Source organism: Sander vitreus, chromosome 4, assembly GCF_031162955.1.
Source record: "Sander vitreus isolate 19-12246 chromosome 4, sanVit1, whole genome shotgun sequence".
In the NCBI taxonomy this organism is placed as follows: domain Eukaryota; kingdom Metazoa; phylum Chordata; class Actinopteri; order Perciformes; family Percidae; genus Sander; species Sander vitreus.
Window position 1 is genome coordinate 6745941 of NC_135858.1, and position 25362 is coordinate 6771302.

Genomic DNA, 25362 nt, shown 5'->3' on the forward strand with positions numbered 1-25362 from the left:
TAAATGAAAGTACCCAGCAATTACCCAGTATTACCAGCTGCAACATTGGTGATTCTTACACATTAATGCATCGCAACGCACGCACGCACGCACACACCTCTTTTTCTTAATAAAACGCGAACTAAGTACATTCAGAACTTCAGAATGTGGCAAACTGAACACTTGGTGTGCACATCAAATTAATTAGATGTTATATATACGTATATAATACATATATTTCATATTAGATGTTATATATACGTATATAATACATATATTTCATACACATATGAAATATATGTATTATATACGTATATATAACATCTAATTAATTTGATGTGCACACCAAATTATATATATATTTTAGGGCTGTCAATCGATTAAAAAATGTAATCTAATGAATTACATACTCTGTGATTAATTAATCGAAATTAATCGCATACATAATTAACGGTGCCTGAACTGATACTTTTTAAGAAAGTAGGGTACTAAACAACAGTTGGTGGCATTAAAGAACGGCTTGTTTATTGCTAAGGCCATATGGTCAAAATGAAATAATTTAATTTAGTAAATTGCTGTTGAACCATCAGATGGGAAAAGGACATTTACAATAACTGCAAATGCACCACGAGGCTGAAGTTTACCAGTTTCATTGAACGCACCATCTGTGTTGTTTTTCCGACGGCAGCTGCAGATTGTTACATCCCGGTGTTGAATCCTCTACAGTAAAACACAGTCACACTTTACACCGTTTAGCGTTAGCTGTCAGCATTTTAACCGTGTTTAATCCAGCTACTAGCTAGCGGTAGGCTAACGTTAGCTGCTGTCGAGTATAGTGTTAACTAGCGTCATGTGCAGCGGTGTTTGTGTTCAGAGCATCAGAGAGAAGCGCAGACATATCAGTGGCACCAGATTTCGGTAGCCAGGGTTGGCAGGAAGAAGATTTTACAAGTAAATGTTCCAATTAATAATCCAGGCAGAACATTCTCGTCTCCCTCCTTCATTTTACAGTCCAATGAACGGCTCCGGGTCAAACGTCAATATGGAATGGATTAATCAGCGTTATTTTTTTTAACGCGTTATTTGTTCTCAGATTAATTAATCGAAATTAACGCGTTATTTTGACAGCCCTTATATACATATATATACAAAACAGCTGATTAGTGTGGTTAAAATAATTTGTGGAGGCACACCTAACACTAGTTGCTTGCTCTCTCCTTCACATTTCCTGTGTTCATTGTATTTCCTCTCTGACTCTTTCTTTTACATGTAAATCTTGAGTCTTACTAACAAACACTTTAAACTGAATTGTTATAGCATTCACACCAATTATGTTATTATGGCTTGTTATAATGCGATTACAGAGCTTGATCCCAGTGATTTGTCTCTTTAAGAAGCAGTGAGAGTGAGAGGAGGTGGTGCGGTTTCACACCCCGGAGTGGGAAACATAGGCGGGGCCAGCAACCGCTGACTGACAGCCGCTCAAAGGCTCTCCAACTCCGCGTTGCACGGAGAACCCGTACCGACCAATGAGGTTATGATTTGACCCGCCCATCAAATCGTATCAGCCAATCGCGGCGAGCCATTAGGAGGACCCTGGACTCGCTGTTGTGCCTTCCAACGTGGGACTACTGGACGATCACCCAGAAAAAAAGGAAAAGTAACGCAAGAAAGGAAAAAACTCATGGTGGTGGTACACAGTCGGAAGGAGGGGGGACATTATTTTACTATTAATTGGATCGTCGAGATTTTGTGACCACAGACTGCACCTGATAAGCTGTCGGTTGAGCTATTCTGGAACGGACTGTGTGTATTTAAAAGTTGGATTTATTCGACTAACGTGAACATTACAGCGGCGAAGTGCTGGTGAGATTTGGACGTTATGCAGCGCACGGCTTGAGAGACCAACGCTGGAGTGTCCGGCACTATTGCTGCGGGTCTTAACTTATTTGCTACATCTTCAACTGTGTAGTGGACATTTTTATAACACCGTCAGAAGTCACCGTGCAACGGACGGTTTTGCTAAGTTTCAAACATTTTGGCAGCTGCTCCGTTGATCAACAGTTAATTTGAGAGCGATCCCAGGCGCACTGTGTCCTTTAACATTTTGATGTTGCATGTTTTCAAACATGTCTCCAAAACAGTTATCCTATCGAGAAAATTGTTGTTTTAGCCCTTTATGAACCCACTATTTCAACTTTAAGTTCAGGGCGATATACAAGTTCGCTGTAACATCCTTTTGCTGGTTTATCTGTGAATCACCTTCGATTTTTAGCCCGCGTCGGACACCAGTGGAGAAAGTTGGACTGGAACTTGTCTCCTAGCTACATGACTGTGACTGGGATGGAAAACGTTTTACCGCACCACAGTTGTTTATGCTAGCCTCTGTAGTACAAGAAGACAATTAATGTGCTATAAAAGGCATTCAGTCTCTCCAAAGCTACATTAATATTCCAGTTTGTGGGTACGAGAGAGCTCAGCGGCCGCGCTATTAATACTGGATACAAAATGGCGGCGTCCCTGGGACGTTTTGGATATCTTTCTTGTTGTGTTTTTTATTTAATTTTGTCGGTCGAACTATTTATCAGTTATGGATTGAGTTCAGACTTGCCGTGTGCCCAGAACTGTACCTGCAACGGTGATTCAGTGGACTGTAGTAACCTGGAGCTGACAGCTACGCCTCTGGACCTTCCAGTCCGGACTGTTTCCTTGTAAGTAAAGCGCTCAGTTGCCCTAACCTATTTATTGACCAGTCCTTAACGGGGTAACTATGTTTGTAAAGAAAACGAAAGTGCGTAATAGCATCGAAAATGTGTGTCAACGGTATAATGAATTAGCCGTTCGGCAGTGGACCCCTGTTGATACGGCTTTCTCTCAAAAGTATCTCGTCTGAGAAGATTTTAGCTAGTGTTTATGATTTCAGTTGCATAATTGGCTATCAAGTGTAACAGGGAGAGTGAGGCCAGCTCTCATGTGTATTACTGCTTCATAACAGCAACTTTGAGTACGTTTTACAAGTAAAATGAAACTTAAATCAACTTTCCAGTGGGGACACCCTGTTACCGTATTAAGGTCCCTGCACCCCTTCCTGGAAACTAATGGAACAACAAACCACCTGCACTGTTTGCTACATCACGTTGTAACGTGATTAGGGTTGTTTATGCAATGCATTTAAGTTTTCACATCATCTTCAACAGGCGAAATGGTTCCTTAATACATTATTCTAGTATACATTGTCTATGTCAACTTCTGTGATGACACTTTGCTTTTTTTTTTTTTTTAAACTTAGACTATCCGGCGTGTATTCTCATGCATTTACAGCAATGTTAATGCTAGTAGACATAATGGTGTAAAATGCCTTGTGTTCATGGGGCACATGGACATGTAGATAATAAAACAAAAATACCTCTGTATTGGGTCATTGGGCAAAATGATGCCGTTAGTTTGAAAACTCTTCTTGATGTGTCAGACTTTAATTGCCCCTTAAACAGTTCTCTTTTAAAATTCCTAATATAATTAATTTATTATATTAATGTGAAGTTACTTTACCTTAAAATTAGATTAATTTACAGACACATTAAAGGCCATGACTCATTGTCTTTTGCAGTCAGTAGATTTTGATATAATTCCTAGTTGGTAGATGATACTAGACGTGCATTTTAATGTGTCAAAATGTATTCACGTTTCCAGTGTTAGATTGAACACACGGTCCCCTCAGGGTGAGTAAACAAATAGACCCAAACATATCATGACAAATAAACCTCTTCTTCATTCAGTCAGATTTATGACAGGTATTGCCATAATTCCCGTTTCTGTGTTTCTAGCCATAGTTCACGAATTACATTTCTTGTAAATTAAGCATTGATTCCTCAGGATAAGACTGGCAACAGTTGAAATGCCATGTGCCAAGCTCATTTAGGAAATGAGCCAATTTGGGATATTTCTTTTATAGGAAATCCTCCAATGTCTGGGAAACTTCAGCACTTATCAAGCTGAATGACACAATTTATTTACAGACAACACAACTCTGTCCTCCCAATCAACATTTTGGCTCTCCCCTCAATGTAACCAATGTGAACCCTAAGTAAATCCTTAGTGACCATTGTGCATCATGTTACAACATCTGTGTGTGTGTGTGTGTGTGTGTGTGTGTATGTATGTGTGTATGTGTGTATGTGTGTGTGTGTGTGTGTGTTGCTGGGAACGTGGAGTTAAAGACCAAAGACTTCTCTGGCTCCCAGGTTCCAATGTTAGGCAGTTTATCTTCCCCTGGGAAGTAGGGAATGCAACTTTTAAAAAGTACTCTAAAAACATGAATAATGGCACTTGTGCCCGGGTAGCCTCCTTGCCCTGAAGCACCACTTAGCCAAATTCAAGTGCTTTATCATGCAAGTACACAGGCACACACTGCTCCTCCTGTCCTCATGGGGCACACACTGCTCCTCCTGTCCTCATGGACAAAGGACAACTACTTTGGGACAATTGTCCCATCTGAAACAGCTGCTCTAAACCTTTTTGGTCCTGTAAAGATAGGATCCTGTGTGAGCTCTGTCTCGATCCGAGTCTATTTCTGTTATCTCGGCCAAACCTTATCGGTCAAGATTTAAGGAACCGCAATCTTGTTGTTTTCAAAAGGCTTGTTTTATGACTTTATAATCTTTTAAAACACCTAGGTTGCATATTGCCACACTACTTGAGATAGTTGCATGATGTTGGCAGGTAACTCAAAGGGAACCAGCTCTGTTCCTCCGGGGTCTGTAAATGAGCCGGATTAGCAGATGATTACTGTAAACCAAAAAAGACAAGTATGGACAATTTCACTTGTGGCCCAGTGTGATCCCATTATAGGGTACCATACGCCAAGTCCTGTCCGCTTGAGTGAATGAAATTACTTTTTGTGTTGTGGGTTGAAAGTTATTCTAGTTTGTGAGTGCTTCCTTTGCACAAGAATGTGTGCGCTGCCTGTGGGTGTATGTTATTCTCAAATGAAAGGGTAACTAGCACGAAATGACAAGTTGATGTAGCAAGTTATAGTACAGTGCAAGAATCATAGCTTTATCCTGTCAACAGAGCAGTTTCAGTTTGCACAATGCTGTTTGCCCCAGGGAGGGAGCAGCAGCACCAGCAGTGGCGATAGGGAGGACAGTATTGGTGTGTGTCAGTAAGCACAAGTGACCTAGGCCAGCTTTCCTTCCTCTCTCTTCTACATAATGCCAATATAAGGCTCAAAAGAAAAATCTCAGTAACCTTAAACACCTGTAGGATTTGACTGGTAAACACGCATCTAAAACACGCGTGACTGCAGTTGTTAATCAACAAGAAACCCCCCGATTAGTTTTACATACTTACAGTCTATGTTCTGCTTTGCTGTCCGTAGAATTATGGTAGTTTAAGGAGAAAAGATAAATCCAGTTAAAAAAAAAAAATGATTTCCCACCCTTTTGTGTGGGTGAAGAAGGATTGCACTGTCATGTATTTACTGCAATTATCTTTAAACAGGCTCTTAAATTGGGATTACAGTAATGAACACAGCAGTGGTAGGCCTACCTCAGGACCTGCATTTATACAGCAGAGAAATAGTCCTCGTATCTCAGCATGTAGGAGCATTGCACAGCATTTAGGACTTTTGTGCAGGTGGAAAATGATTTTGCTCAAATATTCTGTGGAAATGGAAATATCAGAACAGAACAATACTTGGCACATCTATTAACATGAGACAGGTGTGTATGAGAGGGACAAGTAGGTTAAAAGTTGCAAAGTTACGTCTGTGATATAGCGGCTTTAAGCTTCTGCAGTCATTCATGTTTGTCAAACATATCCTTTACTGTTTTACATCAGTGCTTCTAACATTTAACAAACTGACCACCAGTCTCAGATGTCTGTCCATTGTTTGTGATTGATGAATAGCCTAATAACATTCAAAGCAAGTTTGCTCTCAAACAGTCACATATTCCCTTTTAGGAGTGGTGCCTTATCTTATTTGCAGCCAGGGTAATGTGTATAAGAAGCATTTTGCCCACAGTGCCACTGGCGTAATGGGATTTTGCAAGTAAATAAAAGCATGAACATTACTAATTTTGCTGGTGGAGATTACTGTGGTTGGATAGAGATAAAGCAGATACACAGGGTCTGTTTGCCAGTGTGTTTCCATTTTCTCTCATGCGAGATTGTAAAATCCTTTTTGTTTTTGATTGTTACAGGGTTGTTTTTATGGGGTTTGTCTTTATTTTCATTCATTAAAGTAGAGTCCTTGCATCACCAGCTTGCAGCCACTCTGGTGAAAAGCAAGAAGAAGGCTGATCTTGAATGGTCCACTTTGTAATCCAGCATTTCACAAGTGGTTTCCCAACGTGCTGCCCATAATGCATGGTGTACACCGAGCGTTCTTCCGCGACTCAACCCCAAGCTGTAGCCTTAAACCTCACAGTACAGCCTTATTGGTAAAAACAACCCCCAACAGTTGGTTTTGCCTTCTGCCCTTAGGAAATGGGTTTGTGTTGGTGGTTTCCTGACAGGGGCTGGGAACTCAGCTGGCTGGTTGTGGACCGGTCGGCAGAGGGGGGTGCTACAGATCACCTGGCCTGGGGAAATATGAGGGGAGGTGGGTGGACATTTTCCACCCACTGCATGGAACTGTTTTGTCAATGTCACCGTCTGCTGCTGCTGCCTTTGAGCTGGTTCCACTAGTTGGTGAAAGTCCTGTCAGTGGTCAAAAACCTCAACCACTGTCACACATGTTGCAACACACTGAGAAAACCCAAAGGAAATGAAATATTACAGGACTGTCTGCTTGAATGTCACATATTATCAGACACAACTCCTTTATTTTTTTAAGGTACTGTTTTACTTGATTACTATTAATAAACATGCAAAATTAATTTGCCACAGTAGGAATATGCTTGCCCTTGGTACAGTATTTATATAATGGCCATTTCTACTGTTTGTACACTTGAACTTGATAGAAGGCCTAATGTATGAACACTAAACTGAGTGCAGAAATACTTCAGGTGAACATTTCAGCAGTTGGGGCAGAGATGCAGCAGCACTCTGCAGGGCCGAGCCCCTTGTGGCTTCTAGGGCATTGCTCGCTACGCAGCCTTGTAATCCTGTGGTATTGGGAGTAATTATACCAACTTTGTTTATTGTCACTGTTTTCCTAGCCTTGTGACTCGCATGTCCTCTTGTGCATTTTTCAAAGTCAAACTCGAGCACTTGGAAGGGTTTAGGATGATATTATCATTGGCACAGATTTTTATCAACTGCTTTTTACTTTTTCCTCCTTTATCAGTGTGTTTGGTGTTAAGCTGGATAGTAAAAGTACAGGGAGTTGTTATATGGAAGTTTAAAGCTAGCGGCAGTCTAATTTTTTTTATTGTAAATGATCCTCCAACCGATTGAGATGATTCATGCACAACATTAGCTGTGAACAAATTAGGAAGGAACAGCTATCGTTGAGCCCCTACTCTAGTAACAGCAGATACAGTCTGACATTAACATGAAGATATGGAGTGAGCTCATGGCCTCGCACTGGCTTTAATGACAATCAAACAGCTGCTGCCACAAGTCATTCTACAGGAATCCAGTCAGCAGAATAGATGGCCCTTTTGTGAAGACACTTTAGGGCGCCAAGTTTTTTTTTTTCCACCTTTTCCTCTCCCCCGAAGTCGGTGTCTACAAAGTGGGCTTGATCGATGAATCATCTGTGGATTCTCTACATCTGGTAAGCGTTTGGAAATCTGGAGAAGATGTTAGAAAAAAAAGCGTGACTTGGACAGAGAGGGAGAGGTACTGTGCAAGCTTCTCCCCAGAAAACAGGCAGTCCTTCGAAAAAAGAGTGGAGCTTTGAGTGCTAAGTTGGGCCAAACATTTTTTAGTCTCTGTACTTTCTGATACTGTAGAAAGGAAAGGAGCATCAGAGCTCCACTGTCTAGACACCCACATGTAGCCTACTTAGAATCCACTATTTAGATACTTATTTCACCACTGGCTGGAGTGTAATTATTGCTGAATTTTGCTCTGCTAGTATAATAAACAATAAGAAGGGAACAAATTGATTAATGATTCTGTCTTTTTCTTTGCTTTGAAGTTGAGAACATAAGGTCAGCTGTCTGCACAGTACTAAAACAATAGCCCCACTAAAGAGAAGTATTTATGTTATCCTTTTAGATTAATTAGGGACACTCATTTCCTTTTACTCATAATGAAGTAACAAATTACATTGTTATCATGCCAGAATCCAGTTTTAAATGCAGGTGTGTGTGTGTGGGTGTGTAGACAATGTGTGCACATGCATGTATGCAGAGTGGACAGCATAAGTGTTGCTGTGCTTCTCATCTGGAGTGTCCAGGTTGGCATCGTTGGGCCCGGCCGTGGGTTCATGCAGTGGCTTGGGCTTGAGCAGACCCTTTTCCCAACCTCCTCCCTGTTTGTTTGGAGTGCCTCGCTCCTTCCACTGCATCAGCCCCAAACCAGCAGCGTGAAGAATGGCGGTGCACATGGCCCCAAGATGTGGCCCGCCTTCCTGCCTCGGAAAACTTCAGAAACTGAGTCACACTCCTAGCCTCACTGATTTCAAAGGCTGGGGCAACTCCTTTGTTGAATTGTGTGTGTGTGTGTGTGTGTGTGTGTGTGTGTGTGTGTGTGGGGGGGCTCACATTTATCATTTTTTATTATTGCAAATCTTGTTTGTCAGCTTATGCTTTTAACCTTGTCAAAGTTGATAAGATATTGTTCTGCCGGTTTCCTTCCTTTGTTTGAATGGTGTTTAAAATGCTGGCCTGGAGCTGGTGTTGGCTTTGCTTACACTCTCACTGCAGTTGCCCGGCTATAAACTGGCCCTTAATCACAGGAAGAGTGCCGTGTGTGTATGTGTGTGTGTGTGTGTCTGGCCCGCTGACACTCAGGTTATTATTTGACTAGTTTTATGATGCTCTGAAATCGACCACATTAAAGGGCCTTTGTCTCCCAGCTAGTCTACAGAAGGCTCATCACTGACATCACTTCACACTTTCAGCGATCAAAGTTCACACTGTTTTTATCTATGGTAGAAATGGTAAAGATAATGATGATGTATCTATGTATGTGCAAATCCCTGCACCCCCACCACCACCATATCTCCTCTCTCCCACACACACACACTGTGTGCTGACTTACAAGCATAGTGTCATATGCTATGACATCACTCCTGTACTCCCAGCTTTCCTTTACTCCCACAGCACCCATAACAGCTATTTTTTAAAGCTTTTTAATGAGTTTTATATGTCAGATCAGCTACATGGTCCAGCAATGACGGTCTACTGCAGGCGCTGAGCCCTATTTTTCTTCCTCAGACAGTTTGCTGAGTCAGGCGAGCCTTTTATGAGTCGTCTTTTGAATCCCTTCCAGGCAGGCTCAGATTAGAGCTAATGATTCAGATTGCTTATGTATCCTTCCGGTAGTTCGCTGATTGTTGATTGATTTTTGTTAAGCCTATAAAAAGATAAATGCCCTTCAAAAGTTACTAGGGTCACACAAGTAGTAGCATTTGTTAGACTGACTTTAGCATTTGTCTTTTTTTGTGGTATTATTGTGCTGCAGCCTTGCATTTAACATTTCTGCTGTGCTCCACAGAGACGCTTTTTCTTCTTGATATTTTACAGTCTTTCGGTGTTTGTGGTTATTGTGTGTGTGTGTGTGTGGGGGGGGGGTTCGGGTTGTGGTGGCTGGGTGGGGTTGGAAGGTGGGAGTGTAACTGCACCTATTTATTTTAGACCAGCCCTCTTTCCAGCTGCCCTCTTGTTTCCTGTCACTCCACTTCTGCTGACACAAAAGAGGTTATGGTCACTCAGTGATGGCCAGCAGGAACACAGTTGAAATGATGGCTAGTGCGGTTTAGAACAGACAGTAGGCTAAATGTTATTTCATGGGGCCTGTTTTTTTTTTTCAATGTGAATATTTGTAATATAAGCAGTTTTTACTTGAATATGATGACTTCTGAAGAACTTTGTGCTGAATGGAGGCTGGAGTGTGCCACCAGAATAGTCATAGAATGTCTCTGTGGCTAGTAATGATTTTTTGAATGATTGATGATAAATGGCTTGTAAAACAACTGTTAGTGCAAGAGTAATAACATTATCGTTAATTTTTGATTATTCTGTTTAATTGTCTTTTTAGACCGTGAATAATCTAATCTAAGATTTTAAAATGAATATACAAAATTCTCACATGGCTGCAGTGCACCAGTCAGAACAGCTTGTATTCAGTGAGAAAGTAAGTATTTGGCTCAACACGCAGCCTTGAATTATCACACACTTTCTTTGGTTAAGTACCTGGCAAAGAGATCTTTTGATTTTGATCCTGCTGACTAATGTCAAACAGTCCTGCCCCTTTGTACAAACTAGTTGTACCATACAATGGAATGCTGTGTTTGAAGCGTTTAGCCAAACTGCTTTGTGGTGTTTGCTGTGGCTAATCACAGCGACTGTTCCCATCTTAACTATATCCTTTTCTGGCTGGTTTAATCATAAAGGTTGTTGTGCCATCGCTGGTTTGTTCTCTGCACCTACTGTCGAGTTTGACAAGTTATTTGAAAGATTCTCATTCTTCTCAGTATGTTTGTTTCTGCTGATGCTGGTCACAACATCTTTCAAAGTCAAAAACTCTAATGACTTCAAGGCTTCTTCCAGAAACAGCATGATTGTAAGAGGTTACTTTCTGGAAAGCATTAACCACACATAGCACTGAAGTCCCTCCCCCAAACCCTCCTTCCATGGGGGGGGGGGGGGGAGGAAGGGAAACCGGCGTTATCACCAGCTTCATACAGTAGGTGTGAAAATCCTGTGATACTTATCTTATCTGATAGGCAAGAAAACATATCTGGCGGAGAATGAGAGGGAGAGAAAAAGGCTCTGTTGCGTAAACACCACGTGTACCAAAACTAAAGAGAGATGCTTGCATGCTCATACAAAGGACCAGTTTTGTTTGTTGCTGTGGCCTTTAGCACCAGTACGGCAGGTTTGGCTCTCAGACGTGACTTGCTTTCTTTCCTTAGTCATCCCTTTGTTCTGTTTTCCCTATTTCCTCCACCTTAAAATGCTAAAAAAGAAAGAAGCTATTTGAAGGTGGTGTCCTGGATACATCTTTATTTGCCTGTAATGCAAGGTTCACTACTAGTAAACTCTCTTGACCGGTTTTGTGCCAGAAGCAGGTTGATAAAAACTACTGATTGCTCTTCCAGATGACAGCGCTCTCCCAAGTTAATCTTGTCTGAGCTGTGTGTGTGTGTGTGTGTGTGTGTGTGTGTGTGAGAATATACGTATCTCCAGGCAGAGGCGGCCCATAGGAAAGCTGTGTGATTTTTCACTTACAAGGTAATTGCCTCCTGTTGCAGGGGACGACAATTTAGTGATCTGGGCCGTGATGGGAGGTGCCTCAGTAAATGATCATAACATAGACGCACATGCACACCTTCCTGTCAGGGCTGTGTCTGGAGGGCAGACACATGCTCTGCTATTATCCCGTCACACACACACACACACACACGCACGGGGCGGGAGAAAGATTCCGGGAGGGAGACTGTCATTATCTGCAATCAAGCACAGAAGACAAGAAAGGGAAATCTGTCAAGTGAGATTGAGATTGATAGGCATAAATAGTATTAAGAAGTGGAGTGTGTATGATGTTAGACAATCAGTCTTTGCTGTAGTGTTGACCCAGCCTCCTCACATTTGCTTTCTTAATATCCATTCCTACTTTGTCTAAACTAAACAGCGTCTGCCACAGAGTTCAGCCCCTAAACCCCCCACAACGGTCTTTTAAGGCCAATGGTGGGACAAGAGGGTGAGGAATGTGTTGCATCAGGTGAAAGTGTCCCCAGTGTCTGGGAACAAGCAGCCATCTCTCGGCAGGCTTGTGAAACATTCCTGGGCTGTCTCTCACGTCTGGACAGAGGGATAGAGGGACGGAGGGGTGGGAGGCAGACGGCACAGAGCTGTGGGCTCTCTTTGTCTGGTCTGGCCTGGCCTAACCCCACCACAAAAACACAAACGGTACTCTCACTGCAGCCTCCTCTCTGCCAACAGGCAGGCTGCATGCCAGCCAGGCAGAAGGTGCATGTGACAGAGATAGCACTTCTTTATGCGTGAAATGAAGTTGATTCATATGGCGTCGAAAGCTCAATCTGAAATGCAGATGTGTGTTAGTTGCACACACATAATCCCTCCTTCTCACTCACTCTCTGTCGGTGGTAATGCTATATCACTAGACAAATCACTCTGTAATAACCCTCTGTAAAAGTCAAGTGCCTGCCAGCTATTAAATACAGCCTAAAGTGCAAATTGACTGTTGCAGATGAATGGCCTGTGGGTTTTGTTTGGAAAGTGAGCCAGGAGAGTAAGACACACTCTGTATCGATAGTATTGATCTGGCCCTCCTTGAAGGCCATCTGAATGGATGTACTGCAATGTTTTCAGGCATACTTAATATTGACGGATGAAGCTGTTGGGAGAAATAATTGTTGTGATTGATCAGGATCGTTATTTGAACTACTGAAAATTGCCTATGACAATAAAGCTATGAAAAATATTGTTGCACTGCTGATATTTAGATTTTTTATTTTTCTCCCTTGTGTGCTGTTAGACATATAAGGATTCAAACTACTTTTTTAAAAATGTACATCTTCTTTTCTTTTTCCAGGAATCTTGGCCACAACAAGTTCACCGACATCAATGTTGAAGCTTTTGAGAACCTTCCCAACTTGAAAGAGCTGTAAGTAGTCACTGACAGATAGAGTTGGGTTGATTTTTGGTTTTACCGGTGTACAAGCTTAAACAAGTGTGAAACCAGCAAATTAAAAAGTAGACTATGTCAGCACAGTACTGTTACCTTCAGTGTAATGAAGCTTCATTTCCTCTAACTGGAAGCTTAGCTCACTAAACTTTTTAAGAAGCTTGTTGAAAATATGATTTATATTGAGGCAGTCGACAGTGACTACCTGAACACTTTCTAATGGACTTCCCTAGATGTGTGTATGGCCCTGTTAAGAGTCTCTTTTTTTCTTTGTTGTGCGTGTTTAAAATGTTAAACTCTAGATAATTTTGTATTTAATTTTAATCCATAAGTGTCAGTTGCAATACATTTGTATTAATGACTAAATTCTGACTAACGTCCATGGTTGCCACTCTACTTCCTAGTAGCATCCTCGTATGCGTTTCTTTGAACTAAGTCCAATTGTGAATAAAGTGGTGGTTTTCTATATTAAGCCTCCCCTCCACCACCCGATACTGTGGCCAACGCTGGCCTTGTAAATATTTTATATGGTGAGGAGAGGGCTTGGCTCTGTGTCACTCAGCGCCAGTACACAAGACACATACACACACATACACAAGCTAACTGTTGATACACACAGTGGTGACATCTTTGGCAGGCTGGCCGGCCAGTCATACGCTCCTCGACATCTGTTTTACTCCCATGTTATTTTTGGTTTTTAAAGGATGACTTGCTACCTGCTCTGCGGCAGACGTGACAAGTCGTGTTTGAAATCTTTTGATTTATATTAAGTTTGATTGACTTTAAGCCTCATGTGATGGAGCATGTGACACAGCCCAGACGACACTGTGGCATCTCAGCTAGCATGTACATTTTGTATAGAAATTACAGGTACAACTTCAAAGATATTGGGTGTAGATTTAGTTTGGTGCAGCTATTTTTAAACTTACATTGAAGATTTAAAATAAGAATTAAAATTTTTGTTTATTTTTACCAGTAAGACTGGTGCTCCTAATTCTTTCACTTTGGAAGTGTCTACTACTTGGTAAAATGCCTCTGTTAAATCCTCTAATCTCATAACAAAATATTCTCGTCTTTCTTCAGGGCACAGTTTTGTTCTCTAACCCACTAACTACTATGTGTGTTTTGTCATTTTCAGGCGGCTGGACCACAATGAGCTGACCTCCATACCAGATTTAGGACAGGCTGCTTCCAAGATTGTATCTCTCTACCTGTGAGTACTGCCCCATTCACTGCTTAAATATAGTGCCAGAATGATCTGGCTCTCCATTAACTGTATTCTGAGGTCATTGGCCTCTTTGAAATGCTCCTGAAATAGTCTCCTGACATCTGTGGAGGATGCATATGCCTTTGCATCTCAGAAGTAATACTGCGTTTATGTGACGTTGGCGATGAAATCTATTGCGTTAAACTATATTTAAAAAAAAAACCTCTCCACTTGAGCTCTTTTTGCGTAAATGTGGAGCTCTGTCTTGAGCAATTAGTATGTGGTCAAGTAACTGACTAGTCTTATTGGCTGGCCATGTGGTCCTGTCTACAGTGAGTGGTGCTGGCTGCTTGGGAGTGTCAGCTCGTATATAGTTCCAACTTGGTTGCTCCGAGTTGTGAAACTGTGCCGGTGGGAACTGCCTGCACAGGCATCCAACTGGAGATTTACTGCCCTATTTGGGTAGGGCGCGTGTGCGCTTGTGTATATCTCGGTAGTCCATCAACAGTCTCATTTTTACACTGTTGAGGGAAACTCATGGCAAGAGAAATGTAGTTTGGTAACTTTATTCAAGTTGTCAGTAAATGCAACCTCTGAGGGAAATACACAGAAATGTATCATGTGAAATATTATGATTATGGTGGTGCGCCGCTGCAGAATGAATATAGGGGAAACACTGCAGGTGAAGTTCATATATAAACTAATAATAAAGTACTGCTACTTAAATGGTTAACACCATACTTACACCAGCCAGGCCTCACTATTTGTACGCTTTTATTGAAGTCTTCTTATCTCAGCGCCAACAATTGTTTGTGTTACTATGATGCTCAACAATATCTAAAGGTATGCGAGGCACACAAAACAAACAGTACCTTATTACTAAGGTTACACCAAAATCAGCCTAAGATGAAAAAAAATCAAAGACTAAAGCTGTTATGAAAGCTTATTAAAATTCTTATAACAAGATAGATGGCAGTGCTTCTTGGTTTCAGCTTCTATACAAACACACACACACACACACACACACACAATCGTGACAGTGTTCCGCCCGTATCATCTGTTGGGCGGACTGTTGTTTTCCAGCGTGCCATAGTTTGTTCCCCTTGTGTGACCAGGGAACATTCTTACATCTCATTCAAGCTGAAACAAGAAAGTCAATCCCCCCTAAGCTAGTCTAGAGCTAACCGTTAGCTTCACTTTGTGTATATGCTTTCACACCGTGCTAGCATTCCGGCTGACGGCCTGGTGGTAAAGTATGCAGCTGTGGATCCTGTAATATTGGTCATGATCATATCATGTTCGGTGCTGATCTTTGTTTGAGTCACACCTCTCCATATGTGTCATCTGCCTGCTTCTCAGAATCACGATGCACTAATGTGGTCAGAAAATTTCTGTAAGCTGTGGACAGTTAGTAAGGGAGAATTTGAGGTTTGATTAAGCAACTCTGACATCTGTCTGTTTCCAAAAGTGTGAACTATTGTTATTGTGTGTTATTAGGTTTTCTATCAGTCTAAATCTGTAGGGTTTAGCACAAACTCCTGTTCAATTTGCTTGTGATACAAAACAGACTGGAGCAAGTTCACCTTTACTTAAACAAACTGTGCAGAGTCGCAGCCCCTGCAAATAATTGGGGTGTCTTTTTTTGGCCTGACTTGAAGCCTGTTGCTAGGGAAAGGCCTGTAGGCCTGATGGGAGTGGAGGCTGGAGGGAGGGTCGGATCTTTACAAAGCCACACAGCTGAAGTGAAGGCCCGCTGAAGCAATTGCAGCTGCAGCTGTCCATCACATGGCTAACAGTAAAATGGGTGACAGTGAGAAGGGGAGGGAGGGAGGAAGGGATGGGGGATGCGAATAGTGTCAGATCAGGCTGACATCACCACATGTTGAAAGAGGAATGGTCAAGGAGAAGTTGTGGCGAACGCAGTAGGAGGGTACAGAGAGGCAAAGCAAGGAAAAAAAAGGGAAGCAAGAGGTGAGCTCTTGCTCATGGGTTATTCCCAAAAGTAAATCCAATGCACTCTGCCTCCCTTGCCAACTATCAAGCACTCTGGAGTGAGAGAGTTTCTGTGTATGTGCCCTGTGTATGGTAGAGGTAACAGTATAGACTGCAGGGCAGTGTTACTGTGCCATTGGTTGAGAACGTCTGGAATGTCATCTGACTACAAGTTTGTGTGAGACAAAGGTTTGGCGCACACACACACACACACACACACACACACACACACACACACACACACACAGAGCAAATGGACTGAGAATCTATCTTCAGCCCTTCATAACAGTAGACTCAAAAAGTCTAAGAGCCCATTTAATGCGATAGGGCTGCTCGATTATGGAATCGATTATGGGGGGGGGGATTATTTGCACTTCATTCTATAAAGCATCATATATCTTACAATTACATTCCAGGAAATATGTTAATGATCTTTCTCTCACAGGAAGAGTCTTTGGATCAGAATAAAATCTTTTGCTAGTGTAAGTCGGTTCAGCTTTCCAGATATCGCACATAACAATTCCAGATACATAACACAATGTGCATCTCACATTTTCACTCACTATGACCACAATAAAGTCGCCGTCAGTGGGCTTATTTGCTAGCTATCCTCCGCTATGGAAAGATCCAGCACATAGATGGTACCTTAGAATAACCGGACGTGAAACCGGTGATTTAACGTCACTGCTCATTTTACATACAGTTCAACACAAAATGTTGAGGGAACATTACTATGTTTTTCTATTTGGTTTTGAGCTGTATTCATCCCCACTAACCTGGAACAGGTTTTAAACATTAAATAAATACAGCGTGTTGAGGGAATACAACGTATCCTTCAGTGGGGAGTCAAAGGTAGAGCGACCACAGGGTTAGCTAACGTTAGCGTCTTGTCTCATCTGGGGTATGATAAACCGTAAATTCATCAAAGTCAGTGCCCATAACGTTATTTTCCAAGCGACTGTAGCTTTCATATTTCACACGGTTTTCATGGTAAATCAGCCGCCGAGGCTTTTGGCGCTGTTTGTCACTCTGCCTGAGGAGAAAATGCTGTACTCACGTCATCATGACTTTGCGAGTGACGACGTCCTGTCACTGTTCCAGGTGCTCACCTTCAAAGGGGAGAGAGGTTGACTGTTCGCTTGAGTTCAGGGGAGCAGACAGCTCTCCAGAGTCGTGTAATTACGACTTCATGACATTTTTTATAAATACTAAAGGAGTGGCGACAATCACTCCTTCAGCGGCGGACCGAATATATATAACGGAAACACTGCATACTTTTTAAAATAATCTTTTTTTCTCAATTACTTTGTTTTTGTTATAGTTAGGAGACAAAATCGTAATCATGATTAACATTTGATTAATTGCACTGCCCAAATATGCGGTTGCTACTGTCTGACTGTCTCGGAGTGTTTGAGTTTGAGGTTTGCGCTGTCTGATGTAACTGACAAAGTGAATTGTGTTTGTAGACACACATTAAATAGCTAATGTAAACAGCACGTTTCCAGGATTTCTGGCTTTCTAAATGTTCAGTTAAGTTCCAGTTCCTGCGGTGTCGGGCAATCTAGGTACTTGAGAAAGTACAAATATTTATAGTATATTTTTGGTATTAAGTTATGCCATTATCCTACCCTGCCACTCGCTGGACAGAATAAAGCAGCATGCCAGTAGTTACACACAGTATTTATCATATTGGGAGGTGGAGAGAGCAATGGTTTGTCAGCAGAAACACAAAAACAGGCAACAGATAAACAGTTTTGGTTGTAAAGACATTTTACATGTAAACATTTATTGGAAATGTGTTACAAACAAACCTTTTTTAGTAATTATATTTAATACTACTTGAAGATTTTATGTCAATTCAGCAGCTGTCAATATTCGTGATGATTAAGATTTTGCCAAGAGAATCATCAGACTGTAATCGTTACCAGCACAAGGCTATTTGGAGTTATCTGATTCAGAATCTTTGAAAGCTGCACTTACAAAGAAGTTGATGACTTACTCCTGTGGGAGTTCAATATACAAAATTATAAATAGGCACAGTAATCTTGAAATAAATAAGGAATGGGTGGACTAAGAAAGGATAGGTGAGTTTTTTTTCCTTTTTTTCTTTCTCTTCTCTTTAATCTCTTGCTTGGTTGAAAAAAGGTGACTTGTCTTTAACCTTTTTTCCGCTTCCTGCAGCTTTCATCCCCTTCCTTTTACTGGCATGTCTGGCAGTTGATAGCTGCCACTTTTATGGAATTCATTAGGCACAGATAAACCTGACTGTATGGTTGTAGTGCTGCGGTTTAAACCTCTCTTTGGTCCAATGACTTTCACTTGATTTAGATGTCCATCAACCAATCACAACAGATGCATCTTATCAAAAACATTGTTTAAATAAAAATAAAAAAGTCACCTGATCACGTAGAAGCTCCTCAGGAACCAACCAAAGACCATATGCCAGGCTCCCACAGTCTCACAATGCTGTTGTCGAGCCCAGTGGCATCCCACAGACTCCCAGAATGTCATAGCAGGATGGTAAAAAAAAAAGAAGCAACAAAAAAAGTTTTAAAAACACAGTGTCAAAGTGACAGCAGAGCAGCACAAACTTTCCCATTGTGCTCATCGGCTGCCCAGTCAACATCAAAGCGGTCCTTTAAAACAGCTTGGGATAGAAATCATATGGCCCGCTGGATGATCTGATTTTAAAATAATTCTCCTTTTGTCCCAACCGCCAGCTTCAAACGTAAGGGACGGGCCAAACAATCGCCCCCAGAGATGACACTGGAAACGGTAGAATGGGCTTGCTAGTGTAAACCGCTGATGCACTTTCCATACATCAAAAGAAATGTCAAAATGAGCCAAGCTCATGATAATCAGATGGTCAATGGGGCAGGGTAATGAGATTTGGAATTAAGTGGAATCAAGGCAAAGGACATCAAAGGGAACAAGAAATGTCACTGGGCGTATGATAATGAGTTTTTATAAACGCTACTATTGTGTGTATGTATGGACTTCAAACACTTAGAGCGTGGGGCTTTATCTGTCTCTCACATGCAGCTGGCCTCTTACTCTGGTGGTGGGGGGAGAGGAGAGGGAATTTGATTTCAGTGCTGGAAGGAGAACAGGGCGAGAGAACGAGTGCGAGAAGTCAACCTCTCCCACCAGTTTGAGACTGATCTGTTTTTCCCATCAAAGGTCACCAGCTGTTGACCCCACCTCACCCCTTCATTCTCCCCCTCCCTTTCGCCTCCCCCATTCTTTTACTCCCTCCTTTGCTCATGCTCACTGTAGCCACTGTCTGTTGCTCCGTCCCATGTGTGTCTGTTATTTGTGTGTGTGTGTGTGTGTGTGTGTGTGTGTGTGTGTGTGTTTGCCCAAGCATGCTTGCATGGCTCATCCTTAACCATTTCTACCACTGTTTATTCAGGTGGGCCACTGTGGTGTGACCCCTCCTCCTTTCAGACACCAATAAATATCTGTGTGTGTGTGTGTGTGTGTGTGTGTGTGTGTGTGTGTGTGTGTGTGTGTGTGTGTGTTTGTGAGTGAGTGAGTGCGTGTGTGCGTGCGCGCATGCATGTGTCCTATCTGCTGGCTGAAGGCTAGAAAGGAAGGAGGGACTGACCTTGTTTTGACGAGTTGGACTGGTGGGACACCTGCTTTCTCGTGATCTTTCTGTCAAACACACTCATATATACACAACTTTAAAAGTTTTAAGCTTTTAAATAACAAGGAAGCTGAGTCTTTTGTCGTTTTTCCCCCCCAAATGCTGTAAAACTCTCCATAGGTCAGTTGAATTGATCTTTCAATATCTACTGCCAACTAAAGTCACTGAGGGACAAATAGTAAATGTTGGACAAGTGATTAACTGCCCAACCTCTGAGAAGACTGGTGTTACAATACCTGCATCTTGTGTAAATTACTTGACTTGGGGTAGTCCGTGCAGATCATCAGATTTGGGCAAAATGGATCCCAAGCTTGTCCGCTCCATGTTGGAAAATGGGGCTTAGTCCTTGGAGTAAAAGACAATTCGGTAGACTCGGTGAGATTTTAGGGTGCAATTGCAGCATTGTTGTATTGTTGCATTTTTCATTTGGTTCAGTTTGCGTTCACACTGCACTTTGTCAAGCGCACCATTGTAAACAAATATCACACGATGGCCGCTGGTCTATCGGACAGAATATCTGAGTGAAACTCGCCGACACCAAATGTATAACGTTTTTTTCTGTCTTTCTTTTTTCTTTAGTGTTTCTAATATTTGAGAAGAAGGCAAACTATGAGTAGCTGACAAGATAGCGATTGAAGGAAAGGGCGGCCCTGATGAGAGATAGATGATGATGTGTTGTCACACATAGTATCAACCTTAAAACATATATAACACAGTTTTTTGGTTCACTTCCTATATTTGGGTCGGATTGCATTCTCACCTAGAGTGAACCAAACTCTGGTGCACTTGGAAGCGAACCGAGAACCCCGTTTTTAAGCGGACCGCACCAGAGTTCGAATGAGCTTTCACACCGCCCCAAACGAACCGGACTTTACGACGAAACGCGCTAGGGTTCGGTTAAAACGGACCAAACAGCTCAGGTGTGAGAGCAACCTAAAATACCCTGGTAAGACTTTAAAAACCTTGCATAAAAAAAGAACACCTCCATAAAATGTAATGTAGCTTCCACTTGAAATAACCCCTAGCGCATGTATCTATAGCTGGTGTCATGAGTGGGTCTGCTTTCTTAGTGCTTTAATAATTTGTTATATACCAAATAAAGGTACTTTATTTTATCTTTCCCTTCCCTTGTCTCACACTCTCGTTATTTTTTTCCGACCAGTCGGGTACATAAATGTGATATCAAATTACATTTTAATTCCCATCCCTAGTTAGCACCCAGGCATGTGTCAAATGTGTCCACCAGCAAAGGCTTTCATGTACGCTCGGATTACACTGGCTTTCAGACTCCTAACTTGCTCACACATATGGACTGGTCTTTGTCTTCTGTGCCTGCTTTGCATATTATATATCTGCTGTATACATGTGTCTGTGTTTTTGTTTGCAGTATAGAAGGGCTGTGTTTTTTTTTTTTGTGTGTGCTTTTGTGCGTGTGTGAGTGTGTGTCTATCACTTTGGCTTTCAAGCAGTGTTTCCCACTGTCCTCTTCTCCTCCACATTCTAGGGCAATGACAGAGCAGTGCCTTTTACGTTCTCGTTTGTTTTTCTTTCTCTTCTTCGCTGTGTGGAATTGTGTTCTGGTCCCCAAAAAACCCCCACCACAGATGTAGAGGAGGACAGGAGACTCCTTAACAGGGCCAAAATAACAGCCAAAAAATGCATAGATAAATAAATAAGAGCTTCTGGCTCTCCCAGGCTAACTAGGTCTGACAAAACAGAGCTGGGGCGTCTTGATGTAACACTGCCTTGTGTGGAGACACCTTTAAACATTGAACTAGAAAGGGTGATATGCTATTTCTCCTCTCTGGGTACAGGTGAAGCAACGGCCATGCTTTTGGATTTTACTGCAAAAGGAGTGTTCATAATTTGTTATGTTGCATCTTTTGAAAATTGTTTAAGTTTTACTTCTCTGTTATCTACTCAGTAGTTCCCACTCCTTTGTCCTTGGGCCAGAACGTCTTGAAAAATCACACAGCCATCTCCCCATTATACCACACACGGAAGTACTCCGAAATCCCCCTTCAAGTGCCTCTGGTTGATCGCCCCAGAACCCATCTATCTAATAGATTATGCGTCTAAGCTCTGCGGAGAAGCACAGGTGTCCTTGGAATTGTTTAAAGAAGGCCAGCCTCTGTTGGGAAGCTCTTAAAGTACACATTTTGTGGTAGATGAAGAGCACTTTGTTCTGTGTGCTCTGCTGTCTTTGTGCCTGAGAGTAGATTGGAGTCTTTTGTGGAGTCTTTTGTGGGTGATGAGAAAAGGACACTGAAGTGGATGAAGAAGGATAATTTATTTCAAGAAGGTGATATGGATACTTCGTAGGGTTGAGATGTAGGTCTGTGAGTAGGATTTTTCAGCCACACCTAATGTCTTTTTATGTGTTTTTTTATTTTCCAGACATCATAATAAACTCCGCAGTATAGACGGCAGGCGGACCAGAGAGCTGGCTTCTGTGGAAACCCTGGACCTGAGCAATAATGGCATCACTGAGCTCCGAGGGCAATGCTTTCCCGCAGGCCTCCAAATCAGAGACTTGTAAGTACAATCTCTGAGTGCTGTGGTCCACAACACACCGATCTTTAAAAAACAGTAGGTACCTAAATAAATGTGCTGTTTCTGTATTCAGGTACCTGAGCAACAACAAGATCAGCATGTTGGAGCTCGGAGCTCTGGACCATCTGGGCTCGACTCTACAGGTCCTGAGACTGAGTCGAAACCGAATCAGCCAGATCCCTGTGAGAGCCTTCCAGCTCCCAAAGCTCACCCAGCTGTGAGTACCACTGGATTTCATCATTTTAACAACATAGCTAGTGTGCTGACAGGGTTGTGTTTTGATTTGTCAGAACAGTTTGACTTGCAAAAACAATATGTTTTTGACCTTCGTGTTTAGGCTGAAAATGAATGAGACATTACAGAAACAAAAAGAGAAATTAAGAGTGAGGAGGAATTGTTGTGTGTGTTCATCGAGCTCTGTGTGTTTAACATTTGGAACGCTATTAGTGTGAGCTATACCTCTAGGGGCGGATAAGGTCTGACTAGGTAAACACCGGAGTCCTATTATCGGTGATTTATTGTCTTCATCCATATCCCCAAAGTGGTTCGTTCATTCCCCACACCGTGCTCCATTATCTTCCAACTGCCCTCATAGCATCTTAACAGTGAAGTCAACCTATTTGTAGCTCAACGCCTCCATTCTGGAGAATGAAGAGACTTGCCTAATGGGAGTCTTCCCCCACTGTGACACTGTACTTACACATGCTAGTGGAGATGCACATTAGACACAAAAGAACCCGTGTGGATGTTTATCTTTACCAACCAAGCCTTCTCTCTCTCTCTCTCTCACACACACACACACACACACACACACACACACACACACACACACACACACACACACACACACACCCTGAATGTACAGATTCACTGTTACATTTACAGATGTCTCAGGCCTCACATGCAAAATAAAAAGCACTGTGGTGTTTAACATCTTATACCTCCCTTTAGTATCACTGTAATTTCGTAGGGTCATAACTTGACCCTTGTTTGCAAGCTAAAGCCTGTGGGTATACTGTGCTGGCGTCGTGCCACAGGTGAAAAGGACACCACTAAGGAATGCCTGTTAAGCTGGGGGTTTGTTAACTACAAAATGCTCCAACTGAAGCGTGCAGGCTACAGGATTCGTTGGTTTTGACTTCAGTGTGATGGATGCTAATAGAATGAGGGCAAAACATTCCTCAGTCAAAAGGGGAAAAAAGTAGATTTCCTGCTTTGAAATGTGGAGAATATTTTGACAGAATTTACAAAGTATGATTACTGCAAGTGCCTCACTGATTTTCTCCCATGATCAGTCGCTACATTTGTTTTGTTTGTCTGTCCACACTGCAGTGAGTTGAACAGGAACCGTATTCGTCAGGTAGAGGGTCTGACCTTCCAGGGTCTGTCCAGTCTGGAGGTACTCAAGCTTCAAAGAAACAGCATCAACAAACTGACTGACGGGGCCTTCTGGGATCTGGCCAAGATGAAAGTCCTGTATGTAAAAAAACTGGAACAGTATCAAAAACACATTTACATAAAATTACAAATTTGCCAATTATTATACATTATGTGACTGATTTGTTCTTTTGCACAAAACACTCCACATCAGAATCATAAAACATATATCTGTTTAGTATCTGAAACTTACCATCTGATTGATGGAGTTTAGGTGCACCACCTGATATTTGCACCAGTTACTGACTATTACTGCAATACTCACCTACTAAACCTTAAAGGAATAGGATATTTTTGTACTTACTGGAACTTGCCCCCTATCACAACCATCACACCTTTTCCTGTTGACATGCAATTTTGTACATATTACTTCAATTACATGCAAAATAACACAGCAATGGCCACAAATTGCATTGCAATTTTTCAGAAATTATGCTTCAAATTTAGTCATTTCAGGGCACAACATTTACAACCAAACTCTTGAGACATCCAGTAAATAATTGTGTCAAGATCTTTATCTTAATTCGTACTTCCTGATTATACTGATTTTGCTCGTTTTTGTCACTTGCAGTCATCTGGACTACAACAGCCTGACAGAGGTAAACAGTGGCTCCCTGTACGGCCTGACATCCCTTCAGCAGTTATTCCTCAGTAACAACTCTATAGCCCGCATCAACCCTGATGGATGGAAGTTCTGCCAGAAGCTGAGGGAACTGTGAGTACTAGCATTTAAGTTAACTCTTGTGCCAATAGTCCTCTTGCAAATACTTTCAGTAGGGAGTGGTTAGAGTTTCTAAACCTGGAATTATAACTGCAGTTGAAGAGAGTTGGAGTCAACAAAGAGCATAACTTCAATTAAAAAAAAATAAAAGTCGTATATTTAAAACTAACACTAACTGCAGAGTGAAATTTTTTGCGTACCGTCTGTCGCTGAGAATCTAAACCCCTTGTCCTATAGCCTAAGAATTCAACACTCCCACCCCCGACCATATCATCCATCTCCCTTCCTTAGGGTTAAATGACAATGTGATTTAACACTCAATACTCTACTCTATTCTCAGAATAAGCCTGTTTATCCTATAATTAGAGTCGGGCTCAACAGCACTCAAGTCCTTCGACAAGCATTTTTGTACTCAGTTCTGAAGCGCAGGGGTTTGGCAAACTGACGTGTAATCCTCTACCGGTTGTGTTGTGGTAATTCCGCTGAAGGATCGCCTTCATGGCCTTTGACTACCGAATGAGGAGTTATTATCTGAGAGTCTTTCCTGTTCCGCTGACATGACATCGTATTTCTGCTGTAAAGTGCTTTGCTCAGCTGAGGCGTTGCTAACTGCGAGGTAGCCTGGGGGATCTGTGGCGCCTCTGTTTGTTTACGTGTAACAGTCAGATGGGATAAAGAGGTAGATGGTGTTCATGTTAGTTTTCTCTGTGTATGTCAATGCCGTTTCCTGTGTTCACGTCTATGAATGACAGATTGCTCCCAGCGCCATCCCTGTATCATCCTCCAGGTGCTGCACCAGTTAGCGGTTATATGATTTTTTATTATCGAGAGTTATGATAACCCCCACGACTGATAGAAGAGAGTGACTCGTCTTTATGAAGAGCCTGTTATTGCATTCCCAATTGGCCAGGCTGAGCGGGTCCTCAGGGAGAATCTCAGCACACATGACTGGTCAAGCAAACCTGAGGCCTGGCTACAGACAGGCAGCAGGAGAAATGAAATGCACAATACTGCCTTTGACTGCTGTTTGAAAGACACCATTATGGGATTTATTATCAT

General features: G+C 42.0%; 1 protein-coding gene across 1 annotated transcript in view; it reads left to right on the forward strand.

Moving 5' to 3' along the window:
* The first annotated feature begins 1514 nt into the window (after positions 1–1514).
* The window catches only part of lrig1 (leucine-rich repeats and immunoglobulin-like domains 1), a 37949-nt gene continuing 14101 nt past the window's right edge, over positions 1515–25362 (forward strand). The window contains exons 1-7 of the mRNA XM_078247919.1: positions 1515–2690; positions 12652–12723; positions 13883–13957; positions 21990–22127; positions 22219–22362; positions 23478–23621; positions 24154–24297. Of these exons, the coding sequence (XP_078104045.1) occupies positions 2488–2690; positions 12652–12723; positions 13883–13957; positions 21990–22127; positions 22219–22362; positions 23478–23621; positions 24154–24297 (920 nt within the window). The 5' untranslated portion in view covers positions 1515–2487. The remainder of the gene's footprint in view (positions 2691–12651; positions 12724–13882; positions 13958–21989; positions 22128–22218; positions 22363–23477; positions 23622–24153; positions 24298–25362) is intronic.